The sequence below is a fragment of the Lissotriton vulgaris genome, chromosome 1_1, assembly GCF_964263255.1.
Source record: "Lissotriton vulgaris chromosome 1_1, aLisVul1.2, whole genome shotgun sequence".
In the NCBI taxonomy this organism is placed as follows: Eukaryota; Metazoa; Chordata; class Amphibia; order Caudata; family Salamandridae; genus Lissotriton; species Lissotriton vulgaris.
Window position 1 is genome coordinate 14,168,706 of NC_141685.1, and position 20,873 is coordinate 14,189,578.

At 46.2% G+C, this 20,873-nt stretch overlaps 1 protein-coding gene across 1 annotated transcript in view; it reads right to left on the bottom strand.

Annotated features, from left to right (window-relative positions):
• Positions 1-5,808: 5,808 nt before the first annotated feature.
• Positions 5,809-20,873, bottom strand: part of LOC147736965 (uncharacterized) — an 87,359-nt gene continuing 72,294 nt past the window's right edge. The window contains exon 2 of the mRNA XM_086954122.1: positions 5,809-9,925. Coding sequence (XP_086810248.1) covers positions 7,471-9,219 — 1,749 coding nt within the window. The 5' untranslated portion in view covers positions 9,220-9,925 and the 3' untranslated portion in view covers positions 5,809-7,470. The remainder of the gene's footprint in view (positions 9,926-20,873) is intronic.

A 20,873-nucleotide genomic window follows, 5' to 3' on the forward strand; every position in this document is an offset into this window, starting at 1 on the left:
TAAGGTTACTGACTATACAGGATTGTATAATTTAATTATGAGAGAGCAAATCTTAAGTAATTGTCAAAATCCGCTTCTACATCAGCACCTGGTTGACTCTGATCTGACCTCCCCACAAGAATTGGGTAGGATGGCAGACAAATGGGTCAGAACCAGGATCAGGCCTAAGAACCTAGGTGGTGACCAAAAGAAAGAGACTACCAAGCCTCAAGAGAAGGGTGGGGATAAAAGCAAGGAACAGACTTCCCCAGGTCCCCAAAACTCCAAGAATGGGGGTGGGTCCAAAGACACTTCTTCAACCCAGAAAAAGCCTTATTGTCATGCCTGTAAACAGGTTGGGCATTACAAAACAGACAGCTGTTGTCCCAAGAATGGCAATAAAGAGAATATACCTCCAAGTAAGGCTCCAACACCTCCTGTCACTGTCAGCAGTGGTCCCCCAGGTGGTGGGAGCACCCCCAAGAATTTGGGTGGATTTACTTTTGGAGCTCAGGTGGATCCTGGCCTAACCAGGTCCCTTAACTCAGATACTCATGTCTATGAGACTGGCATGGGGTTTGCCAATTTCACTGCTTGCCCAAACACTTTGAGCAAGTATAGACAGGAGCCCCTCATCAATGGCTTGAAAGTTGAGGCCTTCAGAGACACAGGGGCTAGCATCACCATGGTGGTTGAATGTCTAGTCCCCTCAAGGCAACTTTTACCTGATGCCAGATATCAGGTGACAAACATTGATGGCATAGAAGCCAATCATCCCATGGCAGTAGTCAATCTTAGCTGGGGAGGTGTCACTGGCCCAAAGAGAGTGGCAGTGGCAGCAAACTTGCCTGTAGATTGCCTACTGGGTAATGATTTGGAAATCTCAGCCTGGGCTGAGGTTGAACAGCAAACCCATTCTAGAATGGTAAATCTCCATGGAAAGGTTAGTGGGGCTGTGATGGTTACAGCCCCAATCCAAGATGTCCTTCCTGAAAAGGTTGGTAGGGCTGAGCAAATCTCAGCCCCATCTTTAGCTAACTTCCCTCCTGAAAAGAGTAGCAGGGCTGTGATGGTAACAGCCCATACCCAAACTGAGTCTCCTCCTGAAAAGGTTGGTGGGGCTGTGATGGCCACAGCCCAAACTCAAACTGATACATGGGTAGTGAAGCCTGGAATGATGGATCACTCCACCCAAACTGAGAGCATTGAGGAGGAAGAGAAATCTCCCTCCCACCAGACTTTAGGAAAGGATCAGCCTCCTCAGGGAACTGATCTTACCCCTGATGAAGGAACTGTCCCAGAGGTTGTTAGGCCTGGCCTGACAGAGCCCCTGATGGCAGTGGACCCTTCTCATGTGGGACCCATTCTGGAGCAGGTAACCTGCCCCTCTCTACCTTGCCTTACTCAGGGCTGCAGAGGACAAGAAAGAAAGTGAGACCCAAAGGGCCCCCTGTCAAATAAAGCACCCCCATCAACAGATTAGGGGCACCAAAACTAGTAGCCCTAGTGAGGTGAAAACTTTAAAAACTCCTGAGGGAGCCCCCTTAAAAGTAGTTAGGGACCTCCCACAGATGGATTCTGTTGGGCACAGAACAAACCTGGGACCCTAAGGGCCCAAACCTGAACTGTCCCTCCAGTAAGCCAAACAGAAGGACCCAGCTTTCAGCTTTAGGTAGCCAGAGGTTGACCCTGAGAGCACAGTGCAACTCAGTCAAAGAAAGAAAGGCACACATGGTGGAGAGTAATTGGAGGAAGCTGAGTCCTACAGAGGAATCTCACTGCAGTACTCCATCTCAACACCAGCCTTTGACTTTGCAAAGACACACCACAGGTAGAGATTCCCTATGGTGGAGACCCTCAGATACCCTTAGGGTGAGGGATTGCTTAGTCGACCATGAGACAGGGGGTTACCAAGACAGAGCTGGTACTTCCTTATATGGCCACTTAGGCAATATAGGCTTACCTGGTCAAGGATAGCCTTATCTCCTTTCGTTTGGGGGGGGGGGGGTTATGTAGGAAGGTAGACATCTGACTATGGTTACCCCCAAACTTTTTGCCTGGTGTTTAGCTGGTTTTTGACATAGTTGGCCTGGGATCCTGCTATTCAGCGCCCCAGGCTGATTGCTCTCTCCTTAAAATGGACTCCATGTACCTTAGGTGCATACACAATTGGAACTGGTTCACCATATTGGCCCCTGTAACAGTGTACCCTAGGTACCCAGGGCATAGGTGTTTCCAAGGCCTACCAGGGGCTGCAGCATGCATTGTGCCACCCCTTGCCTGGCCTCCATATTTGACACAACTGGCTGATCACTCAGCTGGGGTAAGTTGGTGTAATCACCTCTTACTTAGATATAGTATCCCTATATCTAACCTCAAACTGGACACATATGTTCCTATCAGCCACTCCTATGGAAGGCCTCATCAATCCTGGAGGCAGAGTGCTTGGAAATATGTGAGATGGTGCTCTAGCATGAGCTGAGCCTGTCTGCAGCTGTCGGGAACCACTCCCTAAGCTGTTCCGGGATATTGCCATGCCATATACTCTTAAGTGCATTATAATCCTCGCGGTTATATGCTAACTTTGGTTTGGCTTTATCAAAACATGTCGAGTAAGGTGTCATACGATTTGGAATACTATCCCCTCGACAGTTCTGTCGACTGGGATAGCATTCCATCCTTCTAGAGGGCCACGACATGTGTGTAGCCTTAATCCTGGTTAAAGTTAACCAGAGCCTCAGCATCACAAAATGGATGCTGCCACCACAGACACAAGTCTGACCTCCTGCTGCTGGGAGTCCTTCCAGCGAGGGAGGCTTGGACAAAGGGTTTCCTGCCTTGGGAGTTGCGAGCACCACCCCAGACAGGATTTTGTGTATTGGGTAGGACAGGGCTGAATAGATTGAGACATGCCGGGGCACACAAGGTGTCCCCGTGCATAAGCCAGTCCAAACCGGTCCTGGGACTTTCCAGACCCAGGCCTGGCGAGGAGCTGGACAAAGGAAAGGGGGTGTAACTGCCCCCCTTCCTGGTCCCACCCAGAGGAGGGACCTAGCAGGTGATCCACCCCTCAGATTGGGAATAAGAGTGGGAGCAGTGCCAGAGCACCTCAGATCATCCTGAAATCAACTTTACACAAAGAAGACGACTGGACTTCGACATTCTGCTGCACAGAAGACTGAAGAGAATCTCCCTTGTGGCCTAGGAGTGGCCACCCTGTGAACACAGGTACCAACCAGCAAATCAACATCTGCTTTGCCGCCGCCTCCCGCCAGAGCCCAAGCCCAGAGCCTGACAATATCCAGACTCCCAGTTTTCTCACAGCCCGATCCACAGTCCCTGCAAAGAAGTGACTCGTGGAGGCATCGAGAGACGTGGGACCGGACATCTTACAAGACACCCGAAGAGCTGACTGTGCAGCTTCAGAGGCATCCTCGACATTGTGCTTTGGGGACTCAGAACCCCCACTACCAAGCAGCCCTTGCACTGAAGATCAGCCCCCCAGCATCTCCACGATCTGCGTGGGGCGCTTTTGCATTGTGCCACTCGACGCGCCATCCCGGCCACTAGCCACGTGGTCAGGGACCATCTTGGCAACGAAACTGAAGAACTACACTGCGGGTCTGGTTGCTCCAGACTTGCCCTAGCTCCTGTAAAAAGGAGCACCCGCTCTGACCTTGCTGGTCCGAGTAGGAAGCCTTTTTCAACTTCTGCGTGGCTTGCATTAGCCAAGGCCTGTTTGCTCTGATCAAGTTGCCGACACCGCCAACAGCGAGAAGCCTGCGTGTGACAGCTCGTAACCAACTCCTGGACATCCTCAACCCCCGGTATCCACGTGGCTGCAGAGAGAATCTACACCTCAATGCCTGTTTGCACCCGACATCACCTGGTTCCAATCTGGTTCCACGGTAGTCACTGGCTAGTGACTTTGAACCTTGTCCCCTCTGCTTTCAGGTCATCACATCTTCAGATCCACCCTTGGATCCACCGGAACTCTTCACATCGAGCCGCCTGCAGCATCTCCAGCTCCAAGCACCATCGACCAGCGTGACGAAACCCGACACTACTTCAACCCTATGCACCGGCTTCCTGTGGGTGAGGTAACTCAGCAACGCCGGTGTTCCCACACTGGTAGACACCTCTAGGGCCTGTGTCTCAAGTTTCAGCTTTCTAGGTCACTCGGAAGGTTCCGAACTAACTAACTTTCTAACTTTTACGCACCATAGACTTTGCATTGGTGAGTGCGTGCACTTTAAACACTGCACCCGAGTCCCGCGGGCCTTTCCCGACTTAGTCACTGCTAGTTAGTCCCGAACAACTCCAGCAATTCCCAAGGCCCTAGGCCTGTTTCCCTTTAGATTGGTATCTCTTATACCACTTTCTTAGTATATGGTTTAGGTGGCCCCTAGGGCTCATCCATATTGTGCAACTTTTGTGTATTTTAAACTGTGTTTTGTTTAACGCTTGTGCTTCTGTGCTCATAAAGAGTTCAGGGGATATTTGTAGTTAATAAATATATATATATTTTCAATATATATCTGTGTGGTGTCCTTTCATTTGGTATTCAAGGGGGTTGTGTATGGTAATAGTGCTGGCTTCACATGCCTTTCAGAGTTTAGCCTAAGACTGCTTTGTCCACGTTACCACTAGTATAACTGGTCTATAAGGTTGACTTACAACCGATCATGATAAGGGTTGCTTGGCATGGTAAAAAGTGATCACTAGAATTAGTGAGCATTCTATACCAGGCCAACTTCTCGCACGCGGGAACACCAGCTTCCACCACTCAGAAACTTTATTTGCTGTGCGCATCAGCGAAACCATCAGCCCGATTACTGATTGTACATATTTATATAGGGAGGAGTCACTTTAGTCTGGTGCTCAATTACATGTGCAGATGTGAGTTTGGTGGTGCCTGATAACTGAAAGGCACATATTTGTTAACATACCATTTCATAAATGTCTGATTTCTTATTCCTATTACAGTGCCTTTTACCTTGAGAAGGCCCATCCTAGACCAGTGTGTGGACAAAACACATGCCGACAAATAGAGTACAAAGGGATTGGGACATGGTCTAGGGACACTAACAACAAATCCTACATCAAACCTCATGTTTAACTGATGGAGAGCAAGGAGCGATATAAAGCGATATACTGAGAAAAAAGTGACCTGGAGAATTGCTGCAAACTAAAGTAAATTAAAAAAACTAATAAAGAACTACATAACCACAGCTGTGAGACCTGGAAGCATATTATTTCTCAATATAGCATTTATTTGTGATTACCTTGCAATACTCACATTATCATCTGCGCTAGACGATATGGGACCTCACAGAAGCTCATTTACATACAAAGGGGGGTGACAGCCTTTTCACAAAGCACAACACAACTTGTTTATGTAAAATGCTTGTACACAGAACAGAGTTAAGTCTTGTGTCTCTTCTTCATTTCCTTTAATATATCCTGCACCTTGCTCTCTTCTTTTCTTTCTCTCATTTCAATTCATCTTAAATTACTCAAATTCACTATTGCTTTATCAGCACGGCACAAGTCGGGGGTCGACACAGTTTGATGGGGTCCCAGTTCCACCTAGCTTCTTAGCCTGCAACTGGGAATTTTTACTTAGTTTCTTGCATCTGCAAACACAGGACTCAGAGTGTTTACAACTATCCACCCCACTAGCAGCGTCCCCTTTATTTATTTGTGTGAGTGGCGCAAGCGAGGAACAGAGAACTTGAAAAAATAGCCCTTCTATTGCTTAATACACTGTAAAAGTGAAACACTTTGGTGCTTAGGGGCTGGAGAAAGAACAACGTCAGGAAACAAATGCAAATTAAAAGCACATTGTATTTATTCGTTGAAAACTGTTTAAAAATGTAATTTCCAAGTTCCTAATATCTATTTAAAATATTTACACTTTCAGTCATTTCCGAGTTTAGTTGCAAACTGATAGTGGGAAAACACATGATGTATAAAAACTGAAACCAAAAACATATTTTTATAGTATTTTTTGTTTCTTGCTTTTTGTTTTTAAAACAGGCCATCGACCTTTCACATGAAAATTATTATAAGGGCCTGACATCACTTTTTGTGACGTCACTACATGTGACATCATTGTGATTTGCATATGATAATGGGCTCCTTCACTATTTTCCTTGGTTGTGCCCTGTTTATTGGCATGACATGGGTCTATAGGTATTAAAAATAAACATATAAATTCACAGGTATTCAGCCTATTTCTCTGGTGATGTCACACATCGACATTTAATCGGCTGCTTCTTCCATTTTTAGGTGAATACAAATCACCTGCCGTACCCCCTCCTTCCATTTCTCCTTCTTTTCCTCCCCCTTTCTTTGTCTCTTTCGCTCTCTTTCTCTCCCCCTCTCTATATCCCACACACTCCTGTTAGCTTTAGCTTCATGAATGTCACTGCCACTTCTGGCATTCATACGACAAATCCTTCAGAACATTTGAGGACAAGGGACAATCAGTGTGAAAGATGAGTTGCTGGGAGTGCAACTGATTGTCCTGGCACATATAGGCTTTTGATGTGGGATTTTGCTATTTCACCACATTCTTCAAACAGAGTCTGCTGCTTACAATGGCTCAATTCTGGTAAAAAGAAGAGTTTGGCAAGTCACAAAATTAATAGCGAGAGCCAAGTCGGAGAGGAGCCACGGTTCACACTTAGTTATAAGGCCCGAGGCACAAGCTGAAAACAGTGTGTAAAAGATGCAGCAAACGTTAGTTAAAAACAAGGTATATGCTCTTTTATATCTAAAAATAGGTTATTTCTTGAACACCTGTGCTTCGCTTTAGTTCATTACATATACTGCAGGGGCATTTGTTAATAGTAATACATACATATTAACAATTAAGATTCCCATCTCCAGAGCCCTGACAAAATGTTCACTCTCAGTGTGCTTGGTTTATACGTTTTATCACTAATCCGACAAGTTAGCTGAAAATATAGTTGTTAGTCCAAGTATTGTTCAGTGTTGCTTTTACAGGTAGTGTGGTCAGGTGCAATTGAATGTTTTTCTTTGTATCTCTTCTTCACCAAATTAAAATGAACAATGTTTCTTTTCTTTTAGTCCACATTGTGCTAGCCTCCCACTGTGTATCCTAGTACAACATGAAGCTCTGCTATGTGAACGGAAGTGAACAATCACTGGAAAAAAACACTTTTATAATCCTGCAAATACTGTTATCTGTTTTTCTTCTTTACTGCTAGTCCGGTCTTCTATCATCTGGTATTTAAATGTCCCACATAATTTGAATGTTATCTTTTTCCATAATTCATTCCTCTCACAATAACCTCACTGTTCTGCTCTTGTCTATGTCCTCAGATGGTTCAATATTATGTTTGATGTTCTTAAGTTCTTTCTGAAGTCTCTGCAACTCTAGGATTATTTCCATATGAGTTAAATGAAGGAGTGTATACATGAGGGCTATGTGGGATCGAAAATTGACAAAAGCTCTTCACACTGTCAGTGCCCTTCAATGTTTTCCCCCGTGTGTGCTTGCTGATGACTTTGCAGCTTTGATAATCGACTAAAGCTCTTCCCACATTCATTGCAGTTAAATGGTTTTTCTCCTGTGTGAGTTTGCTGATGATACCTTAATACTGAAGGGAAGCGAAAACTACTGTCACATTCACTACAATGATAGGGTTTTTCCTCCGTGTGTGTTCGCTGATGTGTTTGGAGGCTTGATAAGTGCCTAAAGCACTTTTCACATTCACTGCACTTGAATGGCTTTTCCCCTGTGTGTGTTCGCTGATGATGAATCCTTAATGTTGAGTAACGACTAAAAATGCTTTCACATTCATTGCAACTGTATGGTTTTTCCCCTGTGTGTGTTTGCTGATGTGTTTTTAGATTTTCTAATCTACTACAGCTCTTCCCACATTCACTGCACTGATATGGTTTTTCCCCAGTGTGTGTTCGCTGATGTCTTTGTAGGTGATGTAACTGACTAAAGCTCTTGCCACATTCACTGCATTTAAATGGCTTTTCTCCTGTGTGTGTCCGCTGATGAATTTGTAGGTGTGATGACTTACTAAAGCACTTTGCACATTCACTGCACTTGAATTTTTTTTCTCCTATGTGGGTCAACAGATGACTCTGTGGGTGTGATGACAAAGTAAAACAGTTTGAACATTCACTGTACTTGAATGGCTTTTCCCTTGTGTGTGTTTGTTGATGTCTTCGTAGGTTTGATAACCGACTAAAGCTCTTCTCACATTCACTGCATTCAAATGGATTTTCTCCTGTGTGAGTTCGCTGATGAATCCTTAATGCTAAAGAGTAACTAAATCTACTGTCACATTCACTACAATGATAGGGTTTTTCCCCTGTGTGTGTTCGCTCATGACTTTTTAGGTCTGTTAACCGACTAAAGGACTTTGCACATTCACTGCACTTGAATGGTTTTGGCCCTGTGTGAGTTTGCTGATGAATCCTTAATGATGAAGAGTAACTAAAACTGCTGTCACATTCACTACAATGATAGGGTTTTTCCCCCGTGTGTGTTCGCTGATGACTTTTTAGGTCTGATAACTGACTAAAGCACTTTGCACATTCACTGCACTTGAATGGTTTTTCCCCCGTGTGTGTTCGCTGATGTCTTTTTAGGTATGATAACCGACTAAAGCACTTTGCACATTCACTGCACTTCAATGGTTTTTCCCCTGTGTGAGTTCGCTGATGAATCCTTAATGCTGAAGAGTAACTAAAACTACTGTCACATTCACTACAATCATAGGGTTTTTCCCTTGTGTGTATTCGCTGATGTCTTTGAAGGCTTGATAACTGACTAAAGCTCTTCACACATTCATTGCAATGGTATGGCTTTTCCCCCGTGTGTGTTCGCTGATGACTTTTTAGGTCTGATAATTGACTAAAGCTCTTCACACATTCACTGCACTTGAATGGCTTTTTCCCTGTGTGTGTTTGTTGATGTCTTCGTAGGTGTGATAACCTACTAAAGCTCTTCCCACATTCACTGCACTTGAATGGCTTTTCCCCTGTGTGTGTTCGATTATGTTTTTGAAGGTGTGATAACTGACTAAAGCTCTTTACACATTCACTACACTTGAATGGTTTTTGTCCTGTGTATGTTTGCTGATGAAGCAAGCTCTTGCTGCATGTGTATGATTCTTCTTTCTTGGTTACTGTCTGTGGGTCGGGTATATATTTGTCTACATCCCATGACTGCATTTCCTGATGGGCCGACATGTCTGATAAAGCACTTGTGTTTTTCTCTCACACTTTATATGTGTGCAGTATTTTGCACATGTGATTTCTGTTTTAACAATAAAAATGCAATAGCCACCAAATATTTGCCACACTCCTAATACGTAGAAGGTGTCTTTATAGGCGATTGTGCCTTTAGATTGGATTATGGCTATGCACGCTTGGGGGTAAAGACGTATCTTCCGTCTGGCCGGTGCAAATTGGGACAGTCTGTTGTATTGTAGATAGAAGTACTCCTCTTTCCATTACCCGTCAGTTGTCTGGCTCTGTTCTGTTGTGCTCTTCTCTGGTTACTGTGGTTTGCCTTGAAAGAGTTTACAATTCACCTAGAGCACGGAATGATGGCTCGTCGTCATTTTTGAAAACAGAGCACTGTGGTAATCACATCATACCGATCCCATGATCAGAGCTGGTGTTGGACACTTGTTTATCCAGGAGGCAATTTGTTTATTTTCCTAAGGTCATTTCTTCGTCTTGTGGCGTGGAGGTGCACAGCTCAGCCTCTTGCAATCACTGGACTGCCCTTGATGCTTCATCCGGGATCTGTCAGTATGTGTGCAGGTTCCTCTGTTGCCGACTGCGCTGATGTTTTTTATGAATACTGTAGCTCATTATTTCTGCTATTATTGAATATTTACAGCATTCGCTTCATTATTGATGGTCATTTCACACATTCAAGGCTTGTTTTCTGTTGGATGTAAAGATATCTAAAATTACTAAATTGAAACATAATGGAATGAGAATTCACAATGTTCAACTGGTTGTAAAAGACATTTCGAGGGAGATTTACCAAATCTCCACACAATGCAGCCAAGCCCTCCCCCCGCGAGGCTGCAATGCGTTGTGCGACAGGGAGGGAGCAGGAGAGCACCATATTTTCAAAGATATGGCTCTCTCCTTCCCTTTGCCTTGCGCTGGCACTGATTGCAGCAGTTAAAAAGTAAAGGAGGACCCCGCACAGGCTTATAGGGGACTGGGGGGATAGTGAATCTTAAAAGACAGGGATGTCCCCACGAGAGAACAGTCTTAGACTGAGTTTCACACCTGGTTCTTAAGTTCTAGGGTGAACATTTCATTCTAAAAAGATATTTATGAAGCATGCCATTAATATGGCGGGAGAGGTAAAGTTACAATGATTTGTACTCGACTTCTATCAGTGTATGATAAGACCAACTACTTGCTTATATCCCTAAAGATGCCAAATTCATAAGGAGATGACTGTTATACACCCTTGTTCAAACTGCAGTTATTAAGTACTCCCCACCATGAACACAATATTTGGTTTTAAACAAAGAGAATAAACAAGACAAATGTCAATAATGTAAAAGATAAAATAAAATAAAATTTTTCACACCATGAGTTACTCTGTCAAACATTTATTGTATATACACATTGTTAAAAATTTCATTGTTACACAGTATAAAAATTTTTCAAAAAAACATCATTAAATACATTTGAATAAACACAGTTAAAAACAAAGAATCACAGGTCGACGCAGCGTTTCGGTTTCTTGGATTAGTACCTTCTTCAGGACAGATTCTACATCAAATTTAAAGATTTAAAAAGACAGAGTTACTCTAAGTTGCATTGGTGCAGTCTATTAAGTTTTCACAAGTTTATGCTTAATCACAATTGTGGTTACTACAGTTAATCTTTGGGCATCTCTAGTACAACACAAACATCTATTTTCACACAGGGTTTTCAGTTTACACACTAATACCATTTAAAAATGTCTAAGGTTTTATTTAAACATTATTCGCTCCTTTGAGACATTGAGTTATGCGAACATATTCACCATATTCTTTCTGCTCATACCCTTTGAACAAAACTAATAGTGTTTACCTCTCCCATGGACTTGAGTGGTCCAATGCTTATGGAGCTTAGATGAAACAACTCCTATTCATGCACTAAAGGTATTTGTAAATTTATTGCGTACCTTAAAACCAGTGGAATAAATTCCCCACCGGACAGCGTTTTCTGTTCAAAATCTTGTTGCCCTCTTACTTCTGGGCTTAATAACAGTTTCTGTTTGGTATTTCACCTTGGATAAGAAATAGATATAGGAAAAGGATATTAACACCTCCATTTCTACATGAGGTGTCCACGTATACAGGGTCGAAATATCCCTGACTCCAAATATTGTATGTGAATATTAAAAAATGATATATACCTTTCATTTACACTTGGTATGCTTTGTCTTTGACTACCAGGATTGCAGCAGCCCTGCACCATGCACACACCTTAGCACCAGAGCGCTAGGGTGTGTGTGTGAGTCCAGCATCGGTTTTGTACAGGAAGGACACCCTTCCTGTACAAAATACTATGCCTAGACATGAGAGGAACCTTTTCCCACCTTCTATGCATGTTGCACAGTGCACCATGCATGCAACGTTGGAAAAGGAAGGAGAAATTAAAGCAATTCGCTTTCCTTGCACCTAGTTACTACTGACTCAACGCAGCTGCATGGATACATCACAGCGGGTTAAACACCTCACCAGTTACTACTGCCGCAACACACCTGCATGGATACATCACAGCTGATTAAACAACTCACCCGTTACTATTGCCACAATGCACCTGCCTGGATACATCACAGCGGGTTAAACACCTCACCCGTTACTACTGCCACAAATGGAGCTGCCTGGATACATCACAGCGGGTTAAACACCTCACCTGTTACTACTGCCACAACGCACCTGCATGGAAACATCACTCCACGTTAAACACCTCACCCGTTACTACTGCCACAACGCACCTGCATGGATACATCACTCCACGTTAAACAACTCACCCGTTACTACTGCCACAACGCACCTACATGGATACATCACACCAGGTTAAACACCTCACCCGTAACTACTGCCACAACGCAGCTGCCTGGATACATCACAGCGGGTTAAACGCCTCACCCGCTACTATTGCCACAACACACCTGCATGGATACATCACAGCCGGTTAAACACCTCACCCGTTACTACTGCCACAACGCAGCTGCCTGCATACATCACAGCGGGTTAAACACCTCACCCGTTACTACTGCCACAACGCACCTGCCTGGATACATCACTGCCGGTTAAACACCTCACCCGTTACTACTGCCACAAATGCAGCTGCCTGGATACATCACAGCGGGTTAAACTCCTCACCCATTACTACTGCCACAACGCACCTGCATGGATACATAACTCCAGGTTAAACACCTCACCCGTTACTATTGCCACAACACAGCTGCATGGATACATCACAGCGGGTTAAACACCTCACCTGTTACTTTTGCCACAACGCACCTGCATGGATACATCAATCCAGGTTAAAAACCTCACCCGTTACTATTGCCACAACACAGCTGCATGGATACATCACAGTGGGTTAAACACCTCACCCGTTACTACTGCCACAACGCAGATGCCTGGATACATCACAGCGGGTTAAACACCTCACCGGTTACTTTTGCCACAACGCACCTGCATGGATACATCACTCCATGTTAAACACCTCACCCGTTACTATTGCCACAACACAGCTGCATGGATACATCACAGCAGGTTAAACACCTCACCTGTTACTATTGCCACAGCTGCGTGGACATACAAACATGCTTCATGGCCCTCTGAACCGGACGCACATGGCATCCATTTGCCCAATCTAGGGACCATAAACCCCCCATGCCCATTCTTTCAACAATGTAGATTGTTTCTGTATTTTAGTTAATAACTACCACGTTTTAGTTTAGGCGTTATATCTTTAGGTGTTCACCTTACACATACACGAAAAGAGTGCCTTGGCACTCACCTGCCCACTGCCTGCTGGGTAAAACCCGCGGGCAGAGACGTCTGAGGACCGTGACATGGTGACAGTTCCTTCACATCACCATACTTACATTTCTATCATGATATGCATGGAATAATTAGTTATAATGATCACTGGGGCAGGCACCGACCGCTGTGTCTTCTTCAGTCAATTCTGATTACACAGCTCACCAGCTGTAGGACCACAGCATGCTATATCACAGGAAATTATGAGTTCAATTAAGTGTTGTGTGTCTGAATGGCATATTCTGGTGCTTAAAACTGTCAGCAGAACACCGGATGCATCCATCCCATGTGCAATAACTGAAATAGCTGGTTGCTTAAAAAAATTTCACAGCAGCAGCCACTTTAAAAGCAACTCGGCCAGCACCCTGGTGGCCAGGCCTGGGATCAAAGGCCTGCACAATTCTCTGTTAGAGGCCAGCCAAACCCCCTCACAACAGCTTCCAAGAACACAGCTAGGATTTAAGAACTCCATGACACCACAAACAGTTCAAACACGACTCATCTGGCGAGCCCAAACTCTCCCAACCCATCCTCCATCCCACACAACGAGCCAGCCCTCACATTCATAAAACCTGGGCACCAGACACTGTGTGCTGTAGAAGCCACAGGGAACACAAGACAATTTGGTTCATACACTTGCTCACTCACTTTGGGGCCTTAGGGAAGGGTAGATCATCAACTATTAAGAGTTAACCTTTTTCCGTTTTTACTGCATTTAAAAACAAGCGCACACACCTCACACTAAAAGTGAAAAATCAAGAGGACAGGAGGAGGCAGCAGGGGCAGGGGAGAGAGGAAGGGGCCTGCAGCTGTTTCCCTTGCGGGAGCGAGCAGGAACCATCTATTAATTACAAACAGATGGTTTCAAAGCTCGCTCCCACAAGGGAATCACCAAACGTGCACACGTTGCCTTGAAAGCAATGAAAAGCATGCACGTTTTTGGCAGAAAAAAGAAATTGATTACTAAATGTCTCCTTCTGTGCGCGCTGCGTACGCAAGACAAAAAAATACTTTGGTGTAATGCGTGATAATATCTATGTACAACTTGTTAGCCACTTACATGTTCTGGAAGTGTATTTATTTAATTTCAATGTGATTGTGAGTTAAATATGAATTTTTCCCAGCAGGTGTCGGCACGGAGGAATTATCTAGACGCTAAGGCTCCTGCTGCTGCTCCGTCTTTAGGACTCTCTGCTGTGCTTTCATTTAACATTAGAGGTGAACATTTGCACCGGTCAGCAGTCATGAGTAAAAGGTCGCTACTCACTACATTCATAAGTTTCCTAGAAACATCTTTATGCGAATGTCAACACACACAGGTATGGAAGAGACCACTGTGGCCACACACAAAGGGCCTCTCTTACTTTAGATATTCCCCGAGCTTTGCAGAGAAGGCAGAGAGAGAGCGGAGTACCCTGCAGAATGGATGCACCTCTAAATGAAGACAAGAATAAACCTACAAGCAGCTGATATCATCCAGAGGAGCCACGGAGAGCGGGCGCAGACGACGCATCCTTTGTGCGGGTGTCACCTTCGGATCAGGCCAGGGCAAGGAAGGGCGGCTTGTAGGTGATGCGGGCAGGCAGCTGCAGTGCGACCACCGTGTCTGTTCCTCACCTCCTGGCTGCCAGTGAAACACAGGCACCGGAGCTGCAAATGAATAATGGCACCCTGCTACCACGTGCTCCAGTCATCATTAGAAGCGCGGGAAGTCGACACCTCGCGTCTGCGCAGTGTGTCTTCAAAGTCCAGCTTTCTGTTTGCCTGCAGCCTCTACCCCACCCTTTCACAACTTGTCACATTGATGGACTCACCCCATAGGATGAGTTGGGAAAGGGAGGGGCAACCATCCTCTCCACTCCCTGACTGATGTGGAGCCCCTGCCCTACAGGGCTTCAGCCTGAAGCGCCTGCGCCGAACTTCACCCCCACTCCATCAGGGGTGGAGCCTGATCCTCAAGGCTGTGTCTTTGCAAAGCTGGGGCTGTGAGCTCCTCAGCCCGGCAAATACTGTACACTTGGGACCCGCCCAGTGAAAATTAAATGTCCTGGCACCGCTACCACTATCACATGACAGGCTTGTCTTTATGATCACAGCAACAACAGTCCCGGTCCGTCCCCAATCAAGAGGTGCGTGTAATTTGTTTTTTGAATAAAATTAAAAGACTTTGTTTTCACTTTTTTAAATAGCTGACCCTAGGAGTGAAAGTAAAGGGGGTGGCTCCCCGACACCCTCACACACAAACCAAGTCCAGACTTCATTCCACCCCATACAGCGCCTCTAACTCCGGCCTCAGTCTTGGGCGATATGCACAGGCCCCGAAGAGAGACACTGCTCCCCTGGATAGACCTCTCGGTGCTTCTCCCAGGAGCTCTCGGTGAAGGATTCTCATTAAGGACAGAGGAGCCCAGAGTTCTAATTAAGGACAGAGGAGCCCAGAGTTCATTCCACCCCATACAGCGCCTCTCACTCTGCCCTGAGCCCCGGGGCGCTATGCGCAGGCCCCGAAGAGAGACACTGCTCCCCTGGACCTGCCCAGAGGCTCCCCCCAGGGGCAGGGCTGTGGCTCGGACCGAGGCACTTTAATACCACACACCAGACACGAGGCTCTACACACGAGGTACGTGTTCATCCCTCAGAATAAGGGAAAATACGGAAATGTCCTGATCCATCTTGCATCTTTCAGCCCCTTTAATGTATGGAATAGCGTCACTTGACAAGGTGAATCTATAATCTATAATCATTTTGCATTTTTCACCCCACCCAAGTCCACCCACCCCACCACTCCCCCACGCAGACAGGAGTACGAGTTAATACATCACCTACTTCCCAAAGTTCTTTACATTATTTCATGTAAGGCAATAAACTGCTTCCATCTCAAATTTTGAACTACAATAGATTTTACTAGAAAAGACTATAATAATCCCGTGAAAAAGATTTATCCTAATGTGATTTGTGCAGATTCAATAAGTGCAAATTCTTACTCATCTTCATTCTCCACTTTGAGTTTGAATCCAGACACGGAGAGGGTCCCAGATTTTCATACCTTTATTACGCTGATTCCTCCCTTTTTGCCTATATATGGCTGTTTCTAGACATTGCTAACCACCTACCAAGCCATTGTTGAAAAGTCGGTGCATTGGCATCCACCCAGGCAGCCGCAATACACATTCGTAAAACTGCCATATGAATAAAAATCAGTTCATGCCCTGCCCTACACCGATTAGTCTCAAAAGTCCCGAGCAGGATTACACACTCAGGGGCTGATTCTGATGCGGGTTGGAAATGCTTCCCGACCGAATCGGGTTGGAAATGTTTCTGACCCACTCAAATCGGGAGAGTCCGACCGACCAAGCATCCGGATGCTTCCAGATATGATTTGGTTGGACTCCCATTGACTTCAATGGGAGCACATGTTCCTAACCGCATCAGAATCAGCCCCTGGGTGGGAATGCTTTCCAACCCGCATCAGAATCAGCCCCAAAGTGTTATTTCAGTTTTTAACACTTCTGATAAAAACTTTGTGATCTCTTTATAAAATGTTTGCAAAACCTGACATGATGCAAAAATACGAACACTATCTGCAATACATAGTGCACACCAAGGACAACATGTTCCCTTCCCTCAACCCCATTTCGAGATTTTGTCAGGTGTATAATACAAAAAGAAACACGTTTTATGAAACTGTGCCTATAATCTAGCAGATATCAAAACCGACTGCAATAACTCATGAGCATAAAAAATTTCTCGTCGGACATTCCTACCTTCAACTTTCATTTTTTGGAGGTTTGTCCATATCATCTGGGAGGGCTGCTTACTCTACTTTGGGTTATCCTTTCAATAATTTAAACGTTCCCAAATTTAGACTGTCCCCCTCCTTTCCGTTCAAGAAGATCTCTCATTTGGAGAAATTTTAATAAATCCCGCCAATTCGAAGTCAAATCTTCTTTCAGTTCTTCGAAGGATCGAAGACCAGTGGGGGAAAAGAAACAGCCAATTCTATTTACTCCCGCTCTCTTCCATTTTCCCATACAAGTGTCTCTAAATACTTCTGGGAGTGTAAACTTATTATTTAAGGGTGTGTGAAATGATAATCTACCAATGCCACATGCTCTCCGCATGGCACTGCATTTTTTAAAAACGCTCAAGATGGTCTTGAGCCGGACTGTCTTGCAGTAGATGTCATGCATCTGATGCCACCGACAGCCACTGGTTTCTTTCCCTAATATTAGTTCAAAGGGGAAGGGAATCTTATCCATCTGCCCTTTGTCCATCATCATTCTTTAGCTCACTCCGCCACCCCAATTCAGACATGGCCATATGCAAATCAGTCTGACCCTGTGCCTCATGGGAACAGTCCAGCCTGAACTGCCAAGCCATGTCTTCCCTGGACCGGAAGCAAGCATCCTAGGACCGGTTTCTGGCTAATCAGCCGTCATCAGCCAGGCTATCTTGAATCCAGTGGCAAAGTGAGCACGGGAGTCACGTCTGGGCATACCCTGCCACACTTACGGCCAACAAAGCGATACCAAAAGGGATGATGGAAGGAGTGTTGAACATTGCAAGCACTCAGCCCCAGTCAACTGATCTGGGTTTAATCCATCACCATTCTTTAGCTCACTCCGCCACCCCAGTTCAGACATGGCCATATGCCCGGAAGGCATGCCAAAGGCAAGCCAGTCTGCGCCCATCCATGCATGGACGATGCCCAGTGACAGGAACCCTGGTCCTCTCCACTCCCGCTACTACCTACTGCGTCCCTCCGTGCCCTCAACCCCAGCCACCCTTCCACAAGCTGGTGCCTCACTGCCCATACAACATCGAGGGAGCGTTCTCTTGCAATTCCTGCAAATTATCATGCACTTACCCACACCCAACACTCACCGCATCGGCACCAGCAGCACCCAAAACCCCACTCTCTCGTAAAGGCTGAGTCCAGCGTCCACTTGGGAGAGAGTGAAACCCCTGGTAAGGGCTGAGTCCAGCCTCCACTCGGGAAAGAGTGAAACCCCTGGTAAGGGCAGAGTCCGGCCTCCACTCGGAAGAGAGTGAAACCCCTGGTAATGGGGTGAGTCTGGCCTCCACTCAGGAGAGAGTGAAACCCCTGGTAAGGGCTAAGTCCGGCCTCCACTCGGGAAAGAGTGAAACCCCTGGTAAGGGCAGAGTCCGGCCTCCACTCGGAAGAGAGTGAAACCCCTGGTAATGGGGTGAGTCTGGCCTCCACTCAGGAGAGAGTGAAACCCCTGGTAAGGGCTAAGTCTGGCCTCCACTCAGGAGAGAGTGAAACCCCTGGTAAGGGCTGAGTCCGGCCTTCACTCGGGAGAGAGTGGAGAAGTGTGGCTCAGGGGTTAGAGGCGGCAGACCCGGAAGCTGAGATCGGCCCTGGACCAGGGTTCAATTCCCCGCCTCGGCGGGTCTTGGGCTCAAAAATTCCACGGACTTGATAATTCTCGCTCTGGTGCCTTCTCAACTCACGGGTTCACACTCTGCGACTCTGGGCAATAGCTTGCTTAATCTTCACAACGGCCCCTCGCGGTGGGATGCCTGGCTTTCACCTTGTGGATACCCTGCCGGGGTTATCTCACAGGGGAATACCAGGACGGGTTCCCTAAGCAAGCGCCGGGAAACCCTTTGTGGGTAGCTGTGCGCTATATAAGCTCAAATACATTTACACTTACATGTACCCCTGGTAAGGGCTGAGTCCGGCCTCCACTCGGGACAGAGTGAAACCCCTTGTAAGGGCTGAGTCCGGCCTCCACTCAGAGAGAGTGAAACCCCTGGTAAGGGCTGAGTCCGGCCTCCACTCGGGAAAGAGTGAAACCCCTGGTAAGGGCTGAGTCCGGCCTCTACTCGGGAGAGAGTGAAACCCCTGGTAAGGGCTGAGTCTGGCCTCCACTCGGGAGACAGTGAAACCCCTGATAAGGGCTGAGTCCGGCCTCCACTCGGGAGAGAGTGAAACCCCTGGTAAGGGCTGAGTCCAGCCTCCACTCCGGAGAGAATGAAACCCCTGGTAAGGGCTGAGTTCAGCCTCCACTCGGGAGAGAGTGAAACCCCTGGTAAGGGCTGAGTCCGGTCTCCACTCCGGAGAGAGTGAAACCCCTGGTAAGGGCTGAATCCGGCCTACACTCGGGAGAGAGTGAAACCCCTGGTAAGGGTGAGTCCGGCCTCCACTCAAGAGAGAGTGAAACCCCTGGTAAGGGCTGAGTCCGGCATCCACTCGGGAGAGAGTGAAACACCTGGTAAGGGTTGAGTCCGGCCTGCACTCGGGAGAGAGTGAAACCCCTGGTAGGGGCTGAGTCCGGCCTCCATTTGGGAGAGAGTGAAACCCCTGGTAAGGGCTGAGTTGGCCGGACGTTTTTGCGTTTAAAGCCTCATCATAGTTTTGGTTCTAACTCGAAGGAATAGACTAAATGTAACCTGATTTCTTGTGCTACCAGTCAAGACCATTATTAGTTGAAACAATTCCATGGAAGGCAGCTCCATAGAGAGAACCCCGTTTGGCTGAAGAATAAAGAACATGATTCATGAATTTTATTGTTCAGTTCATACAACTATCTTTCACAGCCAGATGACTTAACCTGGGGCGTTGAACTATTGAAGGAGAGGGAGAGAAATGTTTAATGAAACTCTTTACGGAATGTATCCTTGTAGCAGTGTCTAGAATTGGGTGTAGCTAAGGTGTTAAAAGGTTAGCGTTGAACAAGTGGCTTCACCTGATCCCCTTTATCTTGCAGCCTAATTTTAAGAGAACCAGTATAGAAACAGAAACCCTCAAAAATGCAGAATAGAGAGAGAGAGAGAGTTCTAAGTTCACCAAACAGGGAAAAAAAAACGTATTCTTCAAAAGCAGGGAAAGTTTTACGGGGAATTCAAAACTTAGGTTCCATCTGAATATTATGTATGCTTTCTTTTTGAAATCTCGCTCCTCGCAGCTCCTATCTCCTAAACCCCTTTCCCTTGCCTGGCCACTCCAATACTCTGCGTTAATACAGCATTCAGAGTTGGTGGGGCCTGGGGGTGGATCTCTCGATCTTACTACAGACCCCAAGAAAGAACTGATTGAGAGAAAGACTCACTGTCCTCCACTGCTGAAGAAACCCCCTCAAACCCTTTAACGCTCGCCAAGCACAGGCCGATCCCCCTGCTACCATTCCCGGTTTATGTCCTGGAGAAAATGGTCAACAGACACTTTGTTGAATACCTCAAGGGCCACCAGCTCCTCAAAACCACTCAGTCTGCTTTGAGCCCCGGCCACAGCTTGGAAACTGTCCACATCCCCGCCATGGATGACATCGGCATGACTATGGACACAAGAGACATGGTGATCTCATTCTCCTGGTCCTCTCTGTAGAGTTTGAGACAGTCTCCCACCCCATCCTTATCCAACGCCTCCAGGAGATCAAAATCCAATGAGACGCACTCCGATGGATCTGCTTCTTCCTGACGGGAAGAACCAAGTCAATCATCCTGACACCGTACACATTGCATGCTGGTGACCTCGTCTGCTGAGTTCCACGCAGATCTTCCTGGAGCCCGACCCTCTTCAATGCATACATATTCCCTTTAGCTAGAATCATCCACTCTCATAACATCAACGTTCTCTCCTACACTGACACACAACTGTCTCTCATGGCCAAGACGCCCAGTACCCGGATGAAGTTTTAGTCCTGTTTGACTGGAATTGCCCACTGGATGAAGATCATCTGTCTAAAACACTGACGGACTTAAACCGTGATCTTTGGGAAAAGCACGTCAGCGTGGGACTCCACCTGGGGCTACTATAGACAGGATGAACATCTACCCTCACCACCCATGCCAAGA